The 25,682-nt window shown below is 43.4% G+C and overlaps 1 protein-coding gene across 2 annotated transcripts; it reads left to right on the forward strand.

Moving 5' to 3' along the window:
- Nucleotides 1–25,034, forward strand: tk2 (thymidine kinase 2). 2 transcript variants are annotated; one of them, XM_060837929.1, is made up of 10 exons: nt 1–137; nt 1,643–1,686; nt 11,182–11,256; nt 13,333–13,386; nt 14,312–14,401; nt 15,889–15,962; nt 18,544–18,632; nt 20,408–20,487; nt 21,635–21,715; nt 22,492–25,034. In XM_060837929.1, the coding sequence occupies exons 1-10, from the start codon at nt 38–40 to the stop codon at nt 22,588–22,590; spliced, it is 786 nt and encodes a 261-aa protein (XP_060693912.1). In that variant the 5' UTR covers nt 1–37; the 3' UTR covers nt 22,591–25,034. The 2 variants fall into 2 exon arrangements, with proteins under 2 accessions (XP_060693912.1, XP_060693913.1); XM_060837930.1 differs by lacking the exon at nt 21,635–21,715.
- The last annotated feature ends 648 nt before the right edge of the window (nt 25,035–25,682 follow it).

Raw genomic sequence — 25,682 nt, forward strand, 5'->3', positions numbered from 1 at the left:
TGTTGATTGTGTGTGTGTTAGTGTAATTGCTGCTGCTATGCCTCTGGCCGTGCGGGGACTTCTCGGGGTCTCTGTCCGCTGCTGCAGTCACTTTCACCGCCTGGTGCCCAGGAGCCGGAGCCGCTGGGGCTCCGCAGGTAGGAAGCACACAGCTACACTGTAACCCCCAGGGATTCACCGTTAGATACATTTATAATCCTCTGGCCTGATTTCCAGGCTAATCCTCGCTGGAAATAATTTCAGACGTGCCTCATTTAATGCCCACGTTTTGGAGTTTTTAGGGTGAAATCCCACTATAGATTATTTTCTAACTTCCCTTTTTCCTGTTTAAAATGGATTGACATCTCCTAACCCTGTGCTGGGCCCCTAGCTTTCTCCCTGTGACCGCCACTGGGTCGTATAGCTGTGTGTGTGTGTGTTTTTCTCGCTTTCTACCTTTCTGTGCATCATTGCTGGACTCCTATTGCTTTGTGTGTTTATCTCTCTCTGTCTCAACACCGGTTCCCTATTACTCTGTATGTGTCTCACCCTATCTCACTGTCTGCATCCTCGCTGGTCATTCTGTCTCCCTGTGCACCCATTTCAGCTCTGTTGTCTGTCCTTTTTTGTCTTCATTCATGGCTCTGGCTCGGCCAGCGTTTACTTCCTGTCCCTAATTGCTCAGAGGGCCGTTCAGCCTCACCCTCATTGCTGTGGGTCTGGAGTCATGTGTTGGCTGGACCAGGTAAGGTGGAGTTTGCTTCCCTAAGGGACAATAGTGAACCAGATGGATTTTTCCTGACAAATGACAATGCCATATTAAAAATCACACTCCCAGGTCATTTCCTCAGCCCTGAAGCTCTTCAACCATGAAACAAACTCGCTACCACAGCCACATTTGTTCCAAACTTCCAGCTCAGCACTGTCCCCATGACTTGTCCGGACTTGTCCTACCTGCCTATCTCCTTTTCCACCTATCCACTCCACCCTTTCCTCCCTGACCTATCACCTTCATCCCCTCCCCCACTCACCCATTGTACTCTATGCTACTTTCTCCCCACCCCCACCCCCACCCTCCTCTCGCTTATCTCTCCACACTTCAGGCTCTCTGCCTTTATTCCTGATGAAGGGCTTTTGCCTGAAACGTCGATTTCACTGCTCGTTGGATGCTGCCTGAACTGCTGTGCTCTTCCAGCACCACTGATCCAGAACACTAGGTTATAGTCCAACAGGTTTATTTGGAATCACTAGCTTTCAGAGCACTGCTCCTTCATCATGTGGTTGTGGAGAATAGATTAGATTAGATTCCCGACAGTGTGGAGACAGGCCATTCGGCCCAACAAGTCTCCACAGCCACCTGATGAAGGAGCAGCGCTCTGAAAGCTAGTGCTTCCAAATAAACCTGTTGGACTATAACCTAGTGTTGTGTGATTTTTAACTTATCCACCCCAGTCCAACACCGATGTCTCCAAATCATGACAATGCCATGGTCATCATTAGACTCTTAATTCCAGATCTTTTGTTATCAAATCCAACATTGCTGTGGTGGGATTCAAATCAGAGTTCCCAGAACATTACCTGGGTCAACAGTCTAGTAATAATACCACAAGGCTATTGTCTCCCCTTTTTGTTCTTTTACTAATGGATTTCCTTCTTTTTCTAGCTCGACTGTACAGCAATAAATCCAAAGAGGTTGAGAAGTTGGTGGTATGTATCACAGTATTGGCTGCCCCCTAGTGATGAATATGTGTATTGTACAGAAGTTGACTTAACTGTTACAATATTACATTGCAACTGTAATGTATTTCAGACCAGCAAAAGAACAAGAATGGGCTCTTCCATAATTTTCCTGGTTCGGGGTAGGTGAGGGTGTCTTTCAGTTTATAGTGTCATAGTAGCTGCTTATGAAAGTTTCCCTTTAGCTTTCCAATGCAAATGAACGAACATGTAACAAAATAGAAGGACTCTGTCGAGATTATATTTTCAAAAAAGACAAAAGAAAACACCCTTATTAGGCAACGGTTTGCAAAACAAACAAGTTAACTAATTTTCACAGGACACTGATTTCTTGTTGACTAAACTGACCAATGGAAGAACTTCCAAGCAAACTATTCCAAGTGGCCACAGTTCAGCTTCTCACACTTTACAAGGTCGTACAAACACTGCAACGTGGAAACTTGCAGATCCCAATAAGTTTATGCGTAATGTAAAAATCTTAAAACTCTAGCACAGCTAGCAAGGTATTTTTCTCAGGGTTCAGGACTGAATACTGTAATCAACTGCGATGAAATGTCAGAGTCCCAGAAAAACAAACTTGAGGAACAGCAGAGAAATTAGGGGAAACTCAGATCCCCAATGATGTTGAATCTGAAAGCTGACCTGAGAAGGATTGAACGTCAGCTTGGTTCAGTTTCTCTCAGGAGAAAGTGAGGACTGCAGATGCTGGAGATCAGAGCTGAAAAATGTGTTGCTGGAAAAGCGCAGCAGGTCAGGCAGCATCCAAAGAGCAGGAGATTCTCCTGCTCTTCAGTTTCTCTGACCACGGTGCAGACAGCTGTTTTAAGTTGTACGTCCAAGAGTTGAGCATGTGACAATGCAGGCTGCAGGAATATGAGACTATTGTGTTGTGAGGTTTATGCTTCTGAACAAAGATGTTAAACTGAGATTTTATTTTGCTGCCATTTTGTCTGATAACACAGCTCAGAGAATAGCAGGGAATTCACTCCCATCTTCCAGGTAACTTGCCTTCCTCAATAAGAGGTGTTATGATTCCAAGTGGTGATGATATTGGACAGGGCAGACCATTGAATAAAAATCTGACTAGGCAGATCATCTGTTTATGAGAGAAAGTGAGAACTACAGATGCTGGAGATCAGAGTTAATAAGTGTGGCACTGGAAAAGCACAGCAGGTCAGGCAGCATCTGAGGAGCAGGGGACTCTTCATCAGGAATGTGGATCTGGGGTTCTGTTTTTAATTTGGTTAGCATGGTGAAATATATTCACACAAAGCTGCAGATGTTCTTAAATGACAGAGCGTAAGTTTGTTATACAAAAGTGTTTGGACAACACATCTATGTTTGTGGACTATGTGAAAAATTGTAAGATATTGGACTGTTTGGTCACTTTCCAGATTAAACAGGGTTTTTAACCAATGGAGAAGGGAACTCATGCAGTTCCTTGGAAATGAAATCAATAATTTGGTGTGAGTTGTGATCTCCCTGCCCGTTACAGAAAGACAAGGGACTCCGGAAAATCAGCCAAGCCAATCGCTTATGGAGCTGAGAGGTGTGGTTTGTTGCTGGAAGACTTAGCTTTGGAAGAGACTTATGTGGCCTTTGTACTGAACGTTCCCTCAACCGCTTTCTGGGTTTGGCTTCTGTTTCAAAGGTCGAAGGAATCAGAAATAATAAAACTTCCAAAGCTTGGAGTAAAGCTACAGTGTTTCTGTCCCCTTCTGTTGGTTGAAGAAATTGGGAACTTGGTAAAGTTTCCACGTTGCAGTGTTTGTACGACCTTGTAAAGTGTGAGAAGCTGAACTGTGGCCACTTGGAATGGTTTGCTTGGAAGTTCTTCCATTGGTCAGTTTAGTCAACAAGAAATCAGTGTCCTGTGAAAATTAGTTAACTTGTTTGTTTTGCAAACCGTTGCCTAATAAGGGTGTTTTCTTTTGTCTTTTTTGAAAATATAATCTCGACAGAGTCCTTCTATTTTGTTACATGTTCGTTCATTTGCGTTGGAATTAAAATTGCTCAGACCATTGAGCATAGGAGTTGGGACATCGTGTTGAGGTTGTACAGGACATTAATGTAGCCACTTTTCAGTTACTGTGTACAGTTCAGGCTGTCCTGTTTTAGGAAGGATTCGGAAAAGATAAATCTTTTGTTGGCAGGACTCGAGGGTTTTGAGTTCTAAGGATAGGCCGGGATTTTTTTCACGGGAGGGTAGGATGTTGAAGGTTGAACTTGTAGTTTATAAAATCATGAGGGGTATAAATAAGGTGAATAGCAAGGGTTATTCTCTAGAGTGGGGAAGTCTAAATCTGGGGTGCATATTTTGAAGGTGAGGGAAGAAAGTCCCTTTTAAATCTGAGGGGCAATTTTTTCACACAGAGGGTGATTCATCTGTGGAATGAACTGCAGGAGTAAGTAGTGAATGCAGGTGCAAATAGAACATTTAAAAAGTATTTGAACAGGATATATAAATAGGAAAGATTAGAAAGATCTGGGCCAAATGCAAGCAAGTGGGACTAGTTCAGACTGGAACACTTGGTCAGCATGGGCGAGTTGGACCGGAGGGTCTGTTTCTGTGCTGTATGACTTTCTAACCCTCTCACTGTATAAGGGGAGTTGCAGTTTTAATTGTGAATCATAATTTAGATACGGGCAGAGAATTTTTGTTACGCATAGCATCACAAAAGAGAGAAAAAAAGTCAATTTTACAGATTAAATCAAAACATTTATACCAATGGTGCAGCAAAACAAAATGTCAACCTGTTTCCCAACCCTAACCTTTCACAGATACTCAATTCCAGAGAAATTTCACTCCCATTTTAACTCTTTAATTTAACTGACTCCTTCCATTTCTTTACTTTGGACTGTATAGTTTTACAATTCCTTTCAAAGTTTGTTGGCATGAAGCCTGCATGGTCCTGATAGCTGAAACGTTTCATTTCTAATAACATGCTCTCTTAGCTTAGAAGCTCCACAAACTGAAACACTTTGGCTGTGGTAACTGGTTCCTTGAACAAAAAGCTTGATTCTTTTGCTAGAAGAATCCTTTCTCCTTTCGAACTGAACTCAAAACGAAACATAGTGGCTTTCTGGTGTATTGTAAACTCAACAGTATAAACATTCCATCCATTAACACTTCAGGGGTACTGCCAGGCACTTGAATGAAGTCACATATTCTCTTGGAATTGATACATTTAGGTCACTGTTCCATATAACTTTCTGACTTTTTTTTCTTTTAAATACAAATCTATCAGCATAATATATATTGTACACTTTGCATTACACCTGCTCCAAAGAAAAAATGGAAAGGCATTACTAAATTCCTGTTCACTTTCTCTGATTATTTCATTATCACTATATGTTGTGTAAACAGAAGTACATTTAGATTAGACACAGATTTTCATAACAGCCACGTTGTCCCTGCAAGTCCGGTTTGATCACAGATTTGGTTTCATTAATTTCTGTTGTTGACAAAGCATTTGCTGTAATGTTGTACTTACCGGTCACAGGAATGATTTCAAATCGTATGTTTGTAACATTAAGCTTCATTTCTTGTTGCAAAGTATCTCCAAAAAAAACTGACAGATTCTGGTTTGTATACATGACAAACTTTTAAAATTTGGTCTAACAAATTAACGTTGAGCCAATACAAGAGTCAGTGTCTCATTCACTATCAGGTCAAAAATCACATTAAAACAGGTTGTAGTCCAACAGGTTTATTTGAATAAACTAGCTTTTGGAGTGTTGTTTCTTCATCAGGTGTGCTGAAAGCTAGTGTTTTCAAATAAACCTGTTGGACTATAACCTGGTGTCGGGTGATTTTTAACCTCGTACAACCCAGTCCAACACCGGCACCTCTCCATCCTTCTCTATCATTCAGTATTTCTATTGAGAAGCATTTGGTATTTGTGAAAAATAACTGTCCGTTTGATCCCTTATATTTAATTTTATATTTTAGTCAAACAGCATCAGTAACCAGTTTGAATGACTTCCTACTATTTGGTGTGACTAAAACCAGTGCAGTAGTTAGCGCAGTTTTGATGTTGTCAAAGGCACATTGACCTTCTTTTGTCAATTCAGTTTATGCCATTCTTCAGTAAATCTGTCAGACTTCTGCACTGAATTCCGGAATGGAGTCCTGATAAAATCCACTTAAGATATTCGCATTTTGACTTGGGGTAGGGTCAATCTAGTACATCCCTTTATTCCGTTCCTCTGTGCACAGTGAGTGAAGCTTGTCCTACAGTGTGGCCCAAATAAATTGCTTTGCTTTGGCAAATTCGCTTTTCGTCAGATTTATGACTAAACTGATTGTTGTAGCCAGTTAAACAGTTTGTTCAAGATGTTCACACCAGATTCGGCTGAACATAGCCAAGTCATCAATGTAAACAATGCTGTTGCACTATGCTCCAGTAAATTTGGTAAATATTGGAAATTTGCTGGTCATTTTTAATGTAAAAAGTGAGGTCTGCAGATGCTGGAGATCAGAGCTGAAAATGTGTTGCTGGTTAAAGCGCAGCAGGTCAGGCAGCATCCAAGGAACAGGAAATTCGACGTTTCGGACAAAAGCCCTTCATCAGAAAGATTCCTGGCTTTTGCCCGAAACGTCGAATTTCCTGTTCCTTGGATGCTGGTAATTTTTTATTCCAGGTTGCATGACTTTACATTGGTAAAGTCCACCTGCTGTTAAGTAAACCGGTATTTCTTTGTTTTATCAGTAACTGGCCACTATTAGTTTTACAGATCACTTTTGGCCACACATTGTGCACATGCACATGTCTAGTTCTTTCAATACACTCATCTAGTCATGGAATCTGTTATGAATCTGCTTTTCTTACCATGTTGACTTTGTGATTATAAATACCAAATCTTTGCCTCCATCCAGTTTTGACACTATCACAAAAGGTGAGCTGCAGGACTATAAACATTCAGTGATATCAATATCCATTGCAAATTTAATCTCTTCCCTAAATTGCGCTAACTTCTCTGAATTGGATCTGTAAGGATGTTGTCAAAGAGTGTGGTGCTGGAAAAGCACAGCAGGTCAGGCAGTATCCGAGGAGCAGGAGAATCGACGTTTTGAGCATAAGCTGTTCATCAGGAATGGGAGATGGCCCAAGAGGGCTGAGAGGAAAATAGTAGGGGAGGGTGGGGATGCAATAGGTGGATGAAGTTGGGGGTAAAGGTGATAGGTCGGAGAGGAGGGTGGAGCGGATAGATGGGAAGGAAGATGGACAGATGGGACAGGTCAAGACCATGGCACCAATTTGGAAGGTTGGATCTGGGATAAGGTGGGAGGGGAGCAGAAATAAGGAGAAGTGTGAAATCCACATTGATATCGTGTAGTTGGAAGGACACAATACTGAAGATGAGGCGTTTTTCCTCCTGGCGTCGGGTGGTAAGGGTTTGGCAGGGGAGGAGGCCTGGGATCTCTGTAAGGATCTTGTTTTATGGATAACACGTTCCCAACATTAACCTTATGTACAGTCAGGGATGCTTTTCCAGTGGCCTATTCGTTGATTTATAAGTCTGTAATAGTTTTTTGACTCACTTTGATTCCCCCTCCACCACACTCTTAAATTCCAATGAGTATAGCCCTAGTCTATATAATTAGCACCTCCACATTGTTCAAAACTGAAAGAACTGTAAATCAGAAACAAAAAGAGAAGTTGCTGGAAAAGCTCAGCAGGTCTGGCAGCATCTCTGAAGAGAAATCCGAGTTAACATTTCAGGTCCAATGACTTTTCCCTTTGAGGGAGGGCCAATGGACCCGAAATGTTAACTTTGATTTTTCTTCACAGATGCTGCCAGAGTTGCTGAGCTTTTCCAGCATCTTCTGTTTCTTTTTTCCACGTTATTCAGTCAGATTACTGGAAGATTGATTTTTGAATTTTCAGTTTCAGTTTCCGATTTCCTTTCTCAATGGTTCTGGTTTTCACTTCCCTCCCTTTTCTCACTATTATAAGTGAGCTTCTCTCCTCACTATCCACCCTGTCATAATATCTCATTTACATATTAACACAACAAAGTCATTCACTTGATTTTGATTTGATCTATTGTTGTCGCATGTACTGCGATCCAATGAGAAGTATTATTTTGCGTGCTACCCAGACAAATCATACCTCATGTAAATATATCAGGGTAATAGAACAGAATACAGAGAAGGCTCACTGGTCTATAATTCCCAGGGACGTCTCTACTCCCCTTCTTGAAAAAGGGAACAACATTTGCTATCCTCCAGCCTTCTGGCACTATTCCTGGAGACAATGACGATATAAAGATCAAAGCAACTTGAGTGCAGTCACATGCTTACTATTGTACTTGGCCACTGTTCCAAATGACCTTCTAATTTGTTTAAATTCACAGAACTGACCTAAAGCCCTCTACCTCGATTTCAACATCCAAATCCCAAACATAATATTTATAGTATAAACCTTTCATCTCACTGAACACAATGTTTTCAGCACAGAACCAAAACGTTTGGTGTGTCTGTTTATAGTGGCCTCTGTTGAATTTACTCATGCCACTCCCCATCTTTTTCCCAATTCCCTGCAATGTTTGTTTTTCCTTTCCAGATGATGATCCAGTTACCTTTTTAAAAGTACAGTATGTCTTGCTACATGCTCAGACATCTCATTTCAGGTTCTGGATCAGTGGTGCTGGAAGAGCACAGCAGTTCAGGCAGCATCCAACGAGCAGCGAAATCGACGTTTCGGGCAAAAGCCCTTCATCAGGAATAAAGGCAGTGAGCTGGAAGCATGGAGAGATAAGCTAGAGGGGGGTGGGGTGGGGAGAGAGTAGCATAGAGTACAATGGGTGAGTGGGGGAGGAAAGGAAGGTGATAGGTCGAGGAGGAGAGGGTGGATTGGAAAAGAAGATAGGCAGGTTGGACCAGTCCGGACAAGTCATGGTGACAGTGTTGAGCTGGAAGTTTGAAACTAGGATGAGGTGGGGGAAGGGGAAATGAGGAAGCTGTTGAAGTCCACATTGATGCCCTGGGGTTGAAGTGTTCCGAGGCGGAAGATGAGGCGTTCTTCCTCCAGTCGTCTGGTGGTGAGGGAGCGGCGGTGAAGGAGGCCCAGGACCTCCATGTCCTCGGCAGAGTGGGAGGGGGAGTTCAAATGTTGGGCCACAGGGCGGTGGGGTTGATTGGTGCGGGTGTCTCAGAGATGTTCCCTAAAGCGCTCTGCCAGGAGGCGTCCAGTCTCCCCAATGTAGAGGAGACCACATCGGGAGCAACGGATACAATAAATGATATTTGTGGATGTGCAGGTAAAACTTTGATGGATGTGGAAGGCTCCTTAAACTTTGATGGATGTGGGATCTAGCTCTTGTCTGCATAGAAATGTTTTTGTTTTTGTTCCTGGTGTCTTTGCTTCTTTTGCCAATCACCTTCAAACTGTGCCCTCTAATTCCGGATTCCATCACCAGTGGGAACAGAATTTCCATATTTCCAGATACCTTTGGATATCTACTTTTGGATACTCTTATCAGATCTCCTACTGCTCTTCAAAGAGAAGAGACTTAAAAAAAGTTTTTTAAAATTGATTTGAGGGAGTAGGGCATCACTGGCTGACTGACATTGATAGCCCATCCCAATTTGCCTTTAACCTTCACATCTCTATATCTTCACTCTGTCTACGGAAATGAATTAGTATTGCCAAAGCAGATGTTATTAAGTCCCAATAGTCCACACTCATTCCCATTCACTCTTCCTATTTTACAGGATCTCAATGATGACATTTGCAGTCCAGTCATGAATAAATTGCTGCTGTTTGTGGGAGTTTGTTGTATTCAAATTGAATGCTGCATTTCTGACATTGGAATACAACATGCTTCAAAGGTTCTACAGCACTCCCTGCAGATGTGCTGTTTATGTCTGAATTTTGTACGGCCCTGTGTTATAAGGGTGACTTTAGTTGGGCTGGGATCTGAGCAGAAGCTGGCTTCAAGACTTGAGTTGCAATGCTTCTGAGGTATCATTGACAACCTAAATATCATTCCAGCCCATGGACCTGGCAAAATCACAGAGAAATGTGGGGTGGCACGGTGGCTCAGTGGTCAGCACTGCTGCCTCCCAGCGCCAGGGACCCGGGTTTGATTCCAGCCTCAGGTGACTGTCTGTCTGTGTGGAGTTTGCAAGTTCTCCCCGTGGGTTTCCTCCGGGTGTTGTGGTTTTGTGCCACAATCCATAGATATGCAGGCCAGGTGAATTGGCCATGCTAAATTGCCTATAGTGTCAGGTCTGAAAATGTGTTGCTGGAAAAGCACAGCAGGTCAGGCAGCATCCGAGGAACAGGAAATTCGATGTTTCGGGCATAAGCCCTTCATCAGGAATGAGGAAAGTGTGTCCAGCAGGCTAAGATAAAAGGTAGTGTCAGGTCCCAAGTTAGGGGTAAATGGGTCTGGGTAGGTTACTCTTTGGAAGGTTGGTGTGGGCTTGTTGACCTGAAGCACCTGTTTCCATACTGTAGAGAATCTAATCTAATCAAATCAAAATACAGGGACAAAAGATGGTCTTGTTCAAATATGTTTTTTAATAATATTTAAGTATCTGTAAAAAAATCTGCAGTAAGCAAGACTGTGACTGGGATTTGGAGAGTTAATGCTACTTCCCAAAGTTTATCCCTTATTCAGAGTCTCAAGGGAAAAATCAGATGATCTGATTCTTTTCACACTTGCTGTTGTGTGGAACTTGTTTTGCCTGTCTTCACTGATGTGATTTCCTATTTTTATAACAGTAACTACACGTCAAAAAATGCTTCATTGTTTGGAAAGTGTTTTGTATGGTCCAGTAGTCATTGTAAAATGCTGTTTGCTAAGTGTAATTCTTTTCAACTGCACCACCCTCCAAAAGAAAAGCAGATGTGCGGCTAGACCCGGACAGGATTGGTAGAGTTTACACACTCACTGGGTGTGATAAGATGATTTGCTGCTCCAGATAAGACCAGCTTCCAGATGATGTTCTTGAACACTATGCCTAGTTAGCCAGATCTGATACACTTGCATTTTGTGAGCTGAAAGGGGAGATTGATAGGGTTTGTGGGCGGCATAGTGGTTGGCACTGCTGCCTCACAGCGCCTGAGACCCGGGTTCAATTCCCGACTCAGGCGACTGACTGTGTGGAGTTTGCACGTTTTCCCCATGTCTGCGTGGGTTTCCTCCGGGTGCTCCGGTTTCCTCCCATTGTCCAAAGATGTGCGGGTCAGGTGAATTGGCCATGCTAAATTGCCCGTAGTGTTAGGTAAGGGGTAAATGTAGGGGTATGGGTGGGTTGCGCTTCGGTGGGTCGGTGTGGAGTTGTTGGGCCGAAGGGCCTGTTACCACACTGTAAGTAATCTAATCTAATCTAATCGAGATCAATGGGTACACATTCTTAATTCTTCCAGATTCCTCTTAGATTTAAATCTTAATTAGAGAATGATTTGCAGAAGAAAACAGAGTTTCATCTACCTTTGTATTTCTTTTCAGATTTGTGTTGAAGGGAATATTGCGAGTGGGAAGACGACTTGCCTGGAGTACTTTGCAAACTCGTGCAACATTGAGGTAAATGGAGGACTCTGCAATCGGTTTTTAAATTCATTCTGGGAATCTGGGCATTGCTGCTGTTTATTGCCGTGAGAAGGCGGTACAGGTATCCCCCGCTTTTCGAATGTTCGCTTTATGCCAAGTCGCTTCTAAAGAAGGCCTACATTAGGACCCGTTTTCGCTAACTGAATGAGGATTATCACTTCTGTGGAAAAGCATGCGCAGCGAGAATGGCATTGCTGAGTGCCTTCCCCAGAAATGTTAATAGGTAACCCTCTTCCTCTCTCTCCTACACCCCAGTCTCCCGTACCTCCCTCCACCCCAACCGGCCTAAGGTGCCATCATCACCACCACCATGTCTCAGCCTTCCAATGTGCTCACTGTCTTCCCAATTCTGGTAAATGAAACTCCACTGTACATGCATATTTCCACTTTAAATAGGCTATGTATTTATCATATCATTCCTGTTTTTACTTTATGTTAGTGTTAGTTTAGGTTCGGGTGTTATACTTGGTGTGATTTGGTAGGCTATTTTTTGGGTCTGGAAATGCTCAAAATATTTTCCCAACTAAATGAATGGCAATTGCTTCTTCACTTTGTCATTTAGCTTATGAAAGGTTTCATAGAAACGTTCCACTTTCCAATAGCAGGGGGCACCTGTATCAGGAATACTGAGAATCGGTTCAATCCCTGTGATCATTCTGGTAATGGCTTGAGACAGCTAGGTGGCTTGTAGGCTAATAGCCCTTCTGAGAACCTTTCAGTGGACCAAATCCTGACGACCTCACTCCCATTCAACCCAATCCCAATCCGATGTTCTCCTCCTTTTAGTAATGCTGTAAGGAGCTTGGGTAAAGAAATTGCTCCTGAATTCCCAGTTGGATCCGTTGGTGAATTTCTTGTGGTTACAGCCTTTGGTTTGATCATTTCACTGGAAGGAGAAAGTGAGGACTGCAGATCAGAGCTGAAAATGTGTTGCTGGAAAAGCGCAGCAGGTCAGGCAGCATCCAAGGAGCAGGAGAGTCGACGTTTTGGGCATGAGCCCTTCTTCAGGAATTATTTCTGAAGAAGGGCTCATGCCCAAAACGTCGACTCTCCTGCTCCTTGGATGCTGCCTGACCTGCTGCGCTTTTCCAGCAACACATTTTCAGCTCATTTCACTGGAACAATGGATTTGATTTGCTATCCTGAGGAAGGATCACCGGACCCGAAATGTTAACTTTGACTTCTCTTTACAGATGATGCCAGACCTGCTGAACTTTTCCAGCAACTTCTGTTTTTGTTTCTGATTTGCAGCATCCGCAGTTATTTCAGTTTTTATTTGATTTGTTGTACCTGAGTGAGTCTGTAGGATCTCTCCAAGGGAGATTATCTCTTTTATCAATAGTCCGTGTTTCACGTAACCAATCTAACACAAGAGTTCCACTATTGAAAATAACTGCTTGACAAATGTACTAAGACTGGTGAGCAGTTTATTTGATTTTTTGTTTCCATGTATGAAGGAATTTAATCAACACCATTCTGCCCCCACCACCGTTTCCTAGAGAAACTTTTATCTAAGACTGACCATGTTCGGTTTTGAAATTTCTAGTGAAGCCCCAGTGCCAACATGTTTGTTTTGGAAAGGGTGTTCTGCTGCCCTTTGAGTGAAGAACTCTTCCTGGCCTCACCTCTTAACCTCAATTGTAAGCTTACAGCTCCTTATGTGGGACTCTTCACCCCAAAGAAAATACCTTCTCTCTGCAGTATTCAACTCCTTTCAGTCATCCTTACTGACATCCTATGGATGGCCCTTTAATATTGTGTACTCAGTGGATGACAAACATAGTCTGTATAGTTTGTCTTTCTGATGTTAATCTGACAGCCCAGGTATCTTTCGGGGAAATCTGCACTGTACTCACTCCGAGGCCACTACGTCACGAATACATTTGTCTTGATGTTGATTATGGAAATGTCGTTCTTTGCATTCCTATTGGTAAAGGAGACCTTATCCCTTGGAGAGATCGTACAGGCACAGTCAGACTTCTCGTGCCCCGTTATTGAGGTTCCACAGCGTCTGTCCTTTTTTAAAGATGTTTTTCTGTCTCTTGGCAGACCCTGACAGAGCCTGTGCCAAAGTGGAGGAATATTTGGAACCACAACCTGCTGGTAAGACCAAGGTGTACGTAATGGGATCAATTTGTGAGCTTTTGGAGGGGGAGGGTCCAGGTTTTCTGAGGGAGATCGGATTGAGCTCCGTGTCAGATTTTAGGCTCTGCATGGGAAAGGTGGAAAGGGTTCCGCAGTAATGTAGTACAGGGAGGTACTGGTGATGTGGAAACTTTAGGATACAACTGAATTGGGGTGGGGGAATCTTGGGATACACTGCAGACACCTTTGTAGACCAGAGCTCACAAGCTCTTCCACTGAAAGGATCAAGGGTAGCAGGCACATAGGAATCCTGTCACCTCCAAGTTATCCTCCCGCCCATCTTGGAAATATATTGGTATTCCATCTATTTGGTTGAAATTGTTTTGTGTTCAAATGAATATCTGTCTTGCCTTGATCTGGGAGGGAAAGCTGATGATATGCCTGGTTAAGAAATGACTTGAAGACTTAGTAATGGACTTTGATCATCACTGTACAGACTTGTCATTTCTTTCTGTGGAACTACAGACTGTAGCGACCCCTGGGCCTACTCCTGCTTTCCAGTGTCAGTGAGTCACTAACCCCATCAATCCTGGGGCGAGCAGCACAATGGGATCAAATTCACCATCCACACTGTGGCTGCTCAGGGAGAAGACCCATCTCTCCCTAGAGGGCAGCAAGGGCTGAGCAGTAAATGCCAACTTTGCCGTGATGCCTGCCACCCAATAATGGTCTGTTTTACTTTGGGAGGGTGGGGTTAATCCACTCACCGTTCTCCTCATACTCAGTTTTCCAATCACGAACCCTGAAGCATGTTACAGCAACAACAGAGAGGTTGAGCTTGTCAAGGACAATGTAGCTGAGCGGTAATAACTCATTGCCTGAATGTGCCATTGGGAAACTGGACTTCCAAGATGTATTCATGCCTAAATAATTTTGTTGGCAGGCATTGATGTATGAAGATCCCTCACGGTGGGCGATTACTCTCCAGACCTATGTCCAGCTCACGATGTTGCAACAGCATATTCTGCCTCAGGTACACACACCAAACAGAAAATAAAGTGTCTTCATTTTAAAGAAGAAAAGTAATTGTCTGCACTGAAAATTAATACATTTAATCTTGTATTGGACCTTGTTTAAAGCACACTTGGAGTGCTCTGCTCAGTTGTTTGATCTGCAGATTACAAAAAAGGAGACTGTAAACAAAGGAATTGACTTGCACGGACAATCTTAGAATTGAGAGATTGTAACTATTAGAAGGTTTGAAGAGGCTGATGCTCTTTTCCCTAGAATATAAAGAACTGAGAGTTGATTTAAAGGTGCTCTTTAAGGTTATGAAGACGTTTGAAATGGGGAGATATGTTTCACTTGCTAGGGTAAGGTCCAAAATTTGATATAGCCTTTTTTTTAAGAAAACCCAATAGGGAATTCAGGAGAATTTTCTTTATCTCGAGTGTGGTGAGAATGTGGAACTTGCTCCCACAATTAGCATCAAAACATTCGAGGGACCCTAACTAAACATATGCATGAATTACAAAAAGCTAGCATCCAAATTCAACGGATAATAGGGAAGGCAAATGGAATGTTGGCCTTTATTTCAAAGGGAATTGTGCTAAAATTATACAAGGCATTACTGAGACCACAGCTGGAATACTGTGGACAGTTTTGATGCCTTTTCTTAGGAAGACTATTCAGGCATCAGATGTAGTCCAGAGAAGGCTCACTAGGTTGATACTGGGTGTGAAAGGACAGTCTTATGAGGAGAAGCTGAGTAGATTGGACTTGAACTCATTGGGGTTTAGAGGAATGAGAGATGACGTTATTTAAACATACAAGATTTCTGGGAGACTTGACAGTATTGATGTGGAATGGTTGTTTCCCCTTGTGAGAGAATCCAGGACCTCAAAATAAGGGTCAACCCCACCTTAAGGCAGAGATGAGAAGGAATTTCTTCCCTCAGAGAGGAGGGAATCTGTAGAGTTTTTTTTACCACAGAGGGATGTCGAGGCTGGCTCATTCAGTATACTCGAAGCTGAGATAGACAGATTTTCAATCATTAAGGGAGTCAAGAGTCATGGAGAAAAGGCTGGAAAGTGGAGTTGAGGATGATCAGCAGGCCAGGCAGCATCTCAGGAATAGAGAATTCGACGTTTCGAGCATAAGCCCTTCATCAGCTTATGCTCGAAACGTCGAATTCTCTATTCCTGAGATGCTGCCTGGCCTGCTGTGCTTTGACCAGCAACACATTTTCAGCTGTGATCTCCAGCATCTGCAGACCTCATTTTTTACTTGAGGATGATCAGATCAGCCATGATCATGCTGAATGGCGGACCAGACGCGTTGGGCTGAATAGCCTGCTTCTGCCCTGAGATTCTGAGGTAAGAAAGTGCAGAAAGTTATTTTAATGGATTTAGCTGAAACAGGGAAGAAGCTTATGAAAAACGCTCACGCTGGTGTATAGCTGTGGGGCCCAGTTGACTGTTTCTGATCTGTACATTCTCCGTGACATTTTGTCTTTTGAAGACAGTGCCGGTCCGAATGATCGAGAGGTCAATTTACAGCGCAAAATACGTCTTTGTGGAGAATCATTACCGAAGGTGAGCATTGCCGGTCGTGGCCAACAAAACAAACTCATGTTTACACTGTGATTCACTATTCAACTTGACAGGAATCTGCCTCCTATAATCCAGGGAAGATGACCATGTTTGTTCTTTAATTACCTTTAATATGGAGTGTCAAGTAGCTGAAGACTGGGAAAGAGCTAAGAGAGGAGGGTAATACACTTTGGAGACTGGGTGATTGAATATTGATCTTCCTAAAATGTGTAATACAATGTTTTCTCTAAGATTAGTTATTAACCGTTGTACTCAAACCCAATAAGGTCCATCCCAACTCTTCTTATCTCCATTATCTCCTTCAAAGCTCCCAAACTCTGTATCCCTCCAATTCTGGTCTCTAAGAGTATTGCTCATTATCGCTGATTGCACTTCAGAGTGCTACGTTGATTTGTAAAGCATTCCACAATGTGCTGAGGATGTGGAAGGTGCAATATAAATGCATGTGTTTTTTCATTCCTTCGTTGGTGGCAATGGCTTCAGTTGCTTGGGCAACCTCTAAACCTCTTTGTCTCCCGAAACCTTTCTCCACTTGCCCTCACCTACTTCTAAGATGCTTTTTAACACCTACGCTTTGACCAAGCCCCATTCTCACATGCCTCAATGTCAATAAATCTAATCCAGATGAAGTATTCGCAATGGCAAAGGATTCAGATCACAGGTGGAAAATTGCAATTTTTGTCAGTTATTTTCAAAAGGAATTAGTTGCCTGAAAAACCAAACATTCCAGGACATTGTGAGGGAGTAGGAGCCTGGCCTAAACTGTTGGCTGAGGAGGAAAACACCAGCACAGATTCAATGGGCTGAGTGGCCTGCTTCTGACTCTGAAATGAGGAAGTAGCTATCTGCTGGTTAGCAATTAGCCCTGAAATTAAAGGTGACCACAGCTGCCCTCTTGTGGGGCAGTGGTAGAATCCCTATCCCTGGACTGGGAGGTTTAGGTTCAAGACCCACCTGCTCCAGAGCTGTGTGACAACATTTCTGAACAGATTGATTAGAAAAAATAGTTTAAATAAAAATTTAAGGAAAACAATGTAGGTGTCAGCTCTCTCTCTCTCCTGCGCACCCCCCCCCCCCACCCACCTTCAATGGGCTTTGTCCTAAACTAATCAATCGGAAAACATGGTAATTTACTGCAGATGGGGGGAGAAAGAAAGATTTTCAGTTGTGTGTAGGTGCATTTCATATATATTTTTTAAAATGGTCATAGTTGGGAGGTTTTTTTTATAGATTAGATTACTTACAGTGTGGAAACAGGCCCTTTGGCCCAACAAGTCCACACCGACCCACCGAAGCGCAACCCACCCATACCCCTAACCTAACACTACGGGCAATTTAGCATGGCCAATTCACCTGGCCTGCACATCTTTGGAATGTGGGAGGAAACCGGAACACCCAGAGGAAACCCACGCAGACACGGGGAGAACGTGCAAACTCCACACAGTCTGTCACCTGAGTCGGGAATTGAACCCGGGTCTCTGGCGCTGTGAGGCAGCAGTGCTAACACAGTGAAGAAGGTTATCTCAGAATACAATGGGATCTTGATCAGATGGGCCAATGGGCTGAGAAGTAGAAGATGCAGTTTAATTCAGATAAATGTGAGGTGCTGCATTTTGGAAAAGCAAATCTTAGCAGGACTGCTGCCTGACCTGCTGTGCTTTTCCAGCACCACTCTAATCTAGACTCTGATCTCCAGCATCTGCAGTCCTCACTTTTGCCTACTTAATGGTAAGGTCCTAGGGAGTGTTGCTGAACACAGAGACCTTGGAGTGCAGGTTCATAGCTCCTTGAAAGTGGAGTTGCAGGTAGATAGGATAGTGAAGAAGGCTTTTGGTATGCTTTCCGTTATTGGTCAGAGTATTGAGTACAGGAGTTGGGACGTCATATTGCAGCTATAGAGGACATTGGTTAGGCCACTGTTGGAATATTGCGTGCAATTCTGGTCTCCTTCCTATCGGAAAGATGTTGTAAAACTTGAAAGAATTCAGAAAAGATTTCCGAGGATGTTGCCAGGGTTGGAGGATTTGAGCTACAGGGAGAGGCTGATCAGGCTGGGTCTGTTTTCCCTGGAGCGTCAGAGGCTGAGGGGTGACCTTATCGAGGTTTACAAAATCGTAAAGGGCATGGATAGGATAAATAGACAAAGTCTTTTCCCTGGGGTTGAGGAGTCCAGAACAGAACTAGAGGGCATAGGTTTAGGGTGAGAGGGGAAAGATGTAAAAGAAACCTAAAGGGACAACTTTTTCTCACAGAGGGTGGTTGTGTATGAAATGAGCTGCCAGAGGAAGTGGTGGAGGCTGGTACAATTGCAACATTCAAAAGGCATTTGGATGGGTGTATGAATAGGAAGGGTTTGGAGGGATGTGGGCCGGATGCTGGAAGGAGGGACTAGATTGGATTGGGATATCTGGTCAGCATGGACAGATTGGACCGAAGGGTCTGTTTCCGTGCTGTACATCTCTATGACTCTTATAGTGCAGCGTAAGTGTCCATACCTCTGGACCAGGAGGTCTGGGTCAACTCTGGAGGAACAGTGAGTAATGTTTGTCTTTACCCTATTCAGTTCCACTATGCCAGCTGTGGATTATGCCGTGCTCACCGAGTGGTTTAATTGGATCGTGACGAACGTCCATATTCCAATCGATTTGATTGGTAAGAGCTGCTAATTGACATGGGGGAGGACTTTAATGCAATGGGAAGCTAGAGGGAGGTCTGGGTCATTCCTGCAGACGGAGTGGAGTTGTTCTCCAAAGTGGGAACCGGGTCTGTTTGGTCTCACCAATGTAAAGGAGACTGCAGTATGAGCAGCGGATGCAGTAGACTGAGAAGCAAATAGACTGGGCCAAAGGATGTACAAGTGGAATGGTTTTTCATCAGGGAGATATGTTTGGTGCTTTGGAGAGTGAGAAGGGAAGAGGTGATTGGCCAAGGGTTCACCTTATATGATTAAACAGGAAGGTGCAGTAGGGGAATGAGGAAGTGTTCTGAGTGATAGAGGAGTGGACCAGGATGTTCTGGAGGGAATGGTTCCTGTGGAATGATGATCCAGATGGGAGGGGAGGATGTGTTTGGTGGTGGCATCCTGCTGGAGGTGGGAGAGAACGATCCTTTTAATGTCGAGACTGGTGGAGTGGAGGTGAGGACACCCATTGTGGTGCTGGAAAGGAGAAAAGGTGAGGGCAGGAGATCGATTGGACATGACTGAGGGCTGTGCCACTCACAATGAGGGGTGGGAGGGGGAGTTCCTCAGTTAAAGCAAAAGAAGGACATGTCAGAGGCAGCCTGGTTGAAGATGGCAGCATACAGCACACAGGGAGAAACCTGGAAAATAGAGTGGAGTCCTTGCAGGCAGCAGGGTGTGAGGAAGGGTAGTCATGGTAACTGTGAGGTTCGGAGGGTTTGTAATGGACATAGTGGACAGCCTAGCCCCAGAATTGGAAGCAACAAAGTAAAGGAAGGGAGGGAGCGAGTTGGAGATGGACCCATGTGAACATGAGAGAAGGATGGAAATGAAAGCAAAATCAATGCTATTAAGGAGGGGTTTCCAGGATTTTGACCCAGCGACACTGAAGGAGTGGCGATATATTTCCAAGTGAGGCTGGTAAGCGGCTTGGAGGGGAACTTGCAGAGGGTGGTGTTCCCATGTATCTGCTGCCCTTGTCCTTCAGGATGGAAGTAGTTGTGGGTTTGGAAGGTGCAGGCTAAGGATCTTGAGTGAATTCTGCAGTGCACCTTGTAGATGGTGCACACTGTTACAAAGCATTGGTGGTGGAAGGAGTGGATGTTTGTGGATGTGGTGCCAATCAAGTGGGTTATTTTGTCATGGGTGGTGCCAAGCCAGTTGTATTGTTGAAACTGCACCCATCCAGGCAAGAGGGGAGTATTCCATCACACTCCTGACTTGTGCCTTGTAGATGGTGGACAGGCTCTTGGGAGTCAGGAGATGGGTTATTCAATGCCATATTACTAGCCTTTGACCTGCTTTTTTAGCCACCATATTAATATGGCTAGCCCAGTTCAGTCAAGTGTAATGGATGGTGGCAGACATGAGCATGGGATTGAGACCATAATCAGGTAAATAGTGATCTTATTGGATTGTGGAACAAGATCTTAGAACTAAATGGTTGCTTCCTGTTCCCAAGTCCTACTTTCCTATTGCTGGAAAAGGGAGATACAAAGAGACAGGATCAAGCACAATTGTGATGCCCTTTGTGTTGGAATTTCTCACTTCCTTTCTAGTGAAGAACATTGGGTGTAGAGATCAGGTGTCCTTGGTACCATTGCAAGTGTGTACTTGCTGGAGTCTCAACACAGCTCAGGACTGCAGTGGGAAGAGACTAGCCGGGGTGGCGGTGTGGTGGCAGTTAAAAGAAAACAAAAGGTCACATTTTGCAGGATCCTAACATCTCAAACTCATTCCTCCTCAGTGTATCTTCAAACCACTCCAGAGACCTGTCAGGAGAGACTGAAATCCCGGTGTAGGACTGAAGAGAAAGTGATTCCCTTAGTGAGTATGAACATGCCCAGGGGTTTGGGTCAGGCCGATGTGAAGTGCATTTGCTTTGATTAGAGAGTTCCTGACAATGGCTCATCTTCACTTATTCATTTATCATCATGATTTGTATCAATTGTCAGCGATCAGACATAGGGGAGGTGGTGGCAGAATGATATTGTCAGTGGACTATCTGTGATCCAGATGTCACGCTAATGCTTAGGATCACAGGTAGCCGATAGAATTTAGTGTCCATGAAATCATTATAGGAATGCATTGGAGAGATTGCAGAAGGGGCCAAGCTCAGGCAAGTGGGACTGGTTTAGTTTGGGAACATGGTCGGCGTGGACTAGAGTCATAGAGTAATAGAGATGTACAGCACAAAAACAGACCCTTTGGTCCAACCCGTCCATGCCGACCAGATATCCCAATCCAATCTAGTCCCACCTGCCAGCATCCGGCCCATATCCCTCCAAACCCTTCCGATTCATATACTCATCCAAATGCTTTTTAAATGTTGCAATTGTACCACCTTCCACCACTTCCTCTGGCAGCTCATTCCATACACGTACCACCCTCTGTGTGAAAAAGTTGCCCCTTAGGTCTCTTTTATATCTTTCCCCTCTCACCCTAAGCCTATGCCCTCTAGTTCTGGACTTCCCTGCCCCATGGAAAAGACTTTGCCTATTTATCCTATCCATGCCCCTCATAATTTTGTAAACCTCTATAAGGTCACCCCTCAGCCTCCGACGCTCCAGGGAAAACAGCCCCAGCCTGTTCAGCCTCTCCCTGTAGATCAAATCCTCCAACCCTGGCAACATCCTTGTAAATCTTTTCTGAACTCTTTCAAGTTTTGCAACATCTTTCCGACTAGTTGGACCGAAGGATCTGTTTCCATACTGTGTGATTCTGTAAACTATTCTATACGCTATTATTTAAATGATTCTATAAGCGATTTGCAGGAATGGTTCCAGGAATGAGAAACTTCAGTGATGAGGCAAGTAGCAGAAAACAATTGATGCTTAAAGTCTAGCTGATGAAGGACTTGGTACCTACTGGGATAGGGAGAGTTGGAGGAGAGGGGTGAGTTTGGAAATTGGGGAGGAAAATTACTTCAGTTTTGTGCATTCCTCTCACTGTTGACCGTGTCCAATTTTGTCAGGAGTATTTAGAAGCTCTTCATCAGCTTTATGAAGACTGGCTAATCAGAGAGACCTCCTTCACAGTACCTGCCCCTGTGCTGGTGAGCAACTGAACTGGAAATGATATTACTAACTCTGAGTCGCAAGAGGTAGGATTGGATCTGATGTAATAATGAGGAGTGGGGTAGAGATGGTTACAGTGACTCGTACTGTAATAAGAGGTGGATATGGATTATTGTAATGGTGATGTAATGAGGGGTGGCTGTAATGGTTGGTGTTTTAATAAGGGGCAGAGTAGATATGGTTGTACTGGTTGGTGTTATAATGAAGGGAGAGGTAGAGGCAATTAGATAGCTTCTATTATAATGAAGGGTAGAGATAATTTGAATATTTGATATTGTAATGTGAGGTGGAGTGTAGATAATTGTAAGAGCAGCATTATGAATGGTATGGATAATTCCGGTAGCTGGTATTGTAATGAAGGGTAGAGATTATTCCAATAGCTGGTATTGTAATGAGGGGTAGAGATAATTATGATTGGTACTGTAATGAGGGGTGGAGATAATTAGGATTGTTAGTATTGCAATGAGGGGTGGAGATAATCATTGTATTGTAATGAGGGATGGAGATAATTATGGTATTGTAATGAGGGATGGAGGTAATCATGATATTGTAATGAGTGGTGGGGATAATTAGGATTGTTGGTGTTGTAATGAGGGGTGGAGATAATTAGGATTGTTGGTACTGTAATGAGGGGTGGAGGTAATCATGGTACTGTAATGAGGGATGGAGATGGTGTTGAACGAGTATTATCACAGACTTGATGCTCAGCTTGTGCAGTGTATCTTTTGCTCATTGTTTGAACCGTTTGTTCTAGGTGATCCCTGCAGATCATGATGTTCAGAAGATGCTGAAACAGTACGAGGACCAAAAGGAGAAGATTCTGTATCCCTTTTGCAAAAGATCCTCTACATGAAAACTACATGTAGACTGGAGTTTTCTACATGTAAACATGTATAACTGGATGATCAACAACTTAAACCTTTCACTTTACAGTGAATCCTATACAACCAAAACTGTTAGGTACATTTGCCATAAGCTCCAACTTAGAACATTTTGAACCAGGTGGAACTAGTTCCAGTTGATTTTTTTCACGGGGTGAGGGCAACCGTGGCTAGGGCAGCATTTGCCCATCCCAAATTACCCACAGGGTATCAAGTGTCAACCACATCGCTGTGGGTCTGGAGTCACATGTAGGCCAGACAAGGATGGTAGATTCCTTCAGGAATCAGCATTCGTTAGACTCTTAATTCCCGATTTTTACTGAATTCAAATTCCACCATCTGCCATGGTGGGATCAGAACCTGGGACTCCAGAACATTACCTGGGTCTCTGAATTAACAGTCCAGCGATAGTACCACTAGGCCATCCCCTCTCCTAGATGGTTTGATGGTAGTTTAGTTGTGTTATTGGAGGTTTAATTATGAACCCTTGTCTTGCCGACACTGCCATTGACTGAGTTCATGCTCCGATTTGGCAGTGTTCTGGCTGTTACTTGTGATTAGAATGGTTCTCGGTCTGCTACTTTCCCATTGCTATTCCTTGACCTTTGGGAATGTTACATTCCACACTTAATTATATGATGGGACAGAGGAGGACGATAAGTGAATCATGCATTCTTTAAGTAACGTTGTTCAGTTAAGCAGCAAGCACTATGTTTATCATGCTTCTTTATTTAAATCAACAAGAAATGACCAAAATAAGTCCAATATTTACTTAAAGTGCAATCTGGAATGTACAGAAATTGGCCATTTGGCCCAACTAATCAGTGTTTGTTCCATGTTTACTTTGTCCCAGTTTGTCTGTCTCCCCTTTGTGTGGGATAAAGCTCCATAGATTACAAAAATCAGACAGTTACACAAAATCTTTAAACAATCCCAGCAGGGTATAATGTGTCTTGGGTTTTGTTTTTATGTTGTACTTTAGTCATGAGTTTTGGAGAGAGTATAGAATTGATAAGGGTTCAAAAGGCTGAATTCTCATAATTTCTGCATCTGAATAGCTTCCTGCAACATTCTGTGCTGTTCTGTAAACTCCTCTCCTTGGAATGCTACCAGAGATGATGCAGGTACGTGCTTTGGCTGAGATGCTGGGGATGAGTCGGAGAAGATGAATCTTAAGAGGAGATTTAATGGAGGTGGTTAAAATCATACGCTGCTACAGTGGAGTATTTAGAGCAGCAATATTTTCAATGAAGATTGGAGAATGGCCGGGGTGGGGGAGGGATGCACAGGATCCAAGTGATTGGCAAAAGAGGACAGACGGAAAAGCTTTTTAATGCACAAAGTGGTTAGGATTTGGAAAGCGGTGCCTTACAGTGAGAACTTGCAGCAACTTTGGAAAGAGAATTGGATTAAAATGTGAAAGAGGAAATGGATGTAGAACATTGGGCAAGTAAGTGAATTGGATGCACTGGGTTGCTTTTTAAAGCAGCCAAACGCAGATTAGATTTTGGACTAACAAGGGAGGCCGAGGTTATCAGGATATAAGCAGCATGCTCCTAATGTTTGTGTTGGTGTAGCCTCCTGTAAACCTGTTTTCTCTGGCATTCCCTTGGGTTTGAAGATACCTTGCTTCCTGCCTGGTTCTGTGAACTCTGAGGTGGTTGATAATCCAGATTCTGCTACATGTCGGGGGAGGGGGGGTTGGTGGTGGTGTGTGTGGTGTGGCACTTGAAGGTTAGGAGATGGATTATTTGTATGTTTCCTCCGACACCTAGACTCTACCTGCTGTATGTTCCCAACGATTGCTCTCAATGTGCTTGACTCCTTCCTGGATTAACCTTTTCCTGTTTTGCCCATCACAGCCAAGTCCTCTCATGAGTTGGTGGGGGACGTGTGACTGACTTCTGGAAGGCTTTGAGGGGACAGCCTGAAAGAGGGGGGAGGGGTGCAGGATGGAAAGGGAGAACATAACTCTGGGGTGAATGTGTAGTCAATATCACTGTGACCCTTCAAGATTTAATTGTATTTATGTTGTTTTATTGTGTTAGATATTTGTGCTTACAAAATTTATTGTTACAGTTAAGATTGTTACATGGCCCCTGTTTTTGAAAAAAAGAACCTTTTCTCCAGGGAACAGATTAAACAATTGTATTGATCCTCATTGACCAGTTCTGACCAGTACCTGAGCTGGAGTGGTATCACTCTCACAGGAGAACACTGACCACTTCGTTCATGTCCTGATAGATGTCTTTAACTGCACTGTGTGTTGGGACCACACTCTGTACTTTTGTAAACATTCGTTTTATTCTTCACACGTGTTAAAGTTAATGGAAAATTGTTACATGAGCCCAGCTTTTTGCCATATTCTATTTACCATCGTTTCTTCCGTGACTCTGTGTGCTGAAAATAAACAATTCAGTGGATTTAGTGATAATTAGTTGTGATTTATTTGGTAATGAAGAAGTAAACTTGTTCAACATTAGACTGAGCTGCAAACTCCAGAGTAACATTTACCCTTCCTCCTGCCAAAATACTCCTGAAGTCAGTTTGCAAACAAGTTAAATTTGACACCGAGTCTCTGCAGGAGGTATGATTAGAAAGTTGGTCAAATGATGAATTTTGAAGAGTTTTGAACTTCCCCCTTACTTTGGAGGATGCACAGAATGTGCAACATGTGGGGAATGAGTGGGCTGTGCACATGTATTGATTACCTTTTAGGATGTGTGTTGGTGGAATAGTGTAACAACATAGAATGGATCTTTCACTGAAGTCCGCAGCTAAACCAACCTCAAGATTACAGACTCATCCAGCAAGGAACCAGACCCTTTGGTCCAACTAGTCCATGCCGATCATATTCCCAAGCTAAACCAGTCCCACTTGCCCCTATCTCTCTAAACCTTTCCTAGTCATGAGCTTATCTAAATGTCTTTTAAATGTTGTAACTGTACCTACATTCACCACTTCCTCTTGCAGTTCACTCCAAACACAAACCACTCTGTGTCAAACGTTGCCCGTCAAGCCCTTTTTAAATCTTTCTCCTTTCACCTTAAACATATGCTATCTA

Source organism: Hemiscyllium ocellatum, chromosome 17 (assembly GCF_020745735.1).
Source record: "Hemiscyllium ocellatum isolate sHemOce1 chromosome 17, sHemOce1.pat.X.cur, whole genome shotgun sequence".
In the NCBI taxonomy this organism is placed as follows: Eukaryota; Metazoa; Chordata; class Chondrichthyes; order Orectolobiformes; family Hemiscylliidae; genus Hemiscyllium; species Hemiscyllium ocellatum.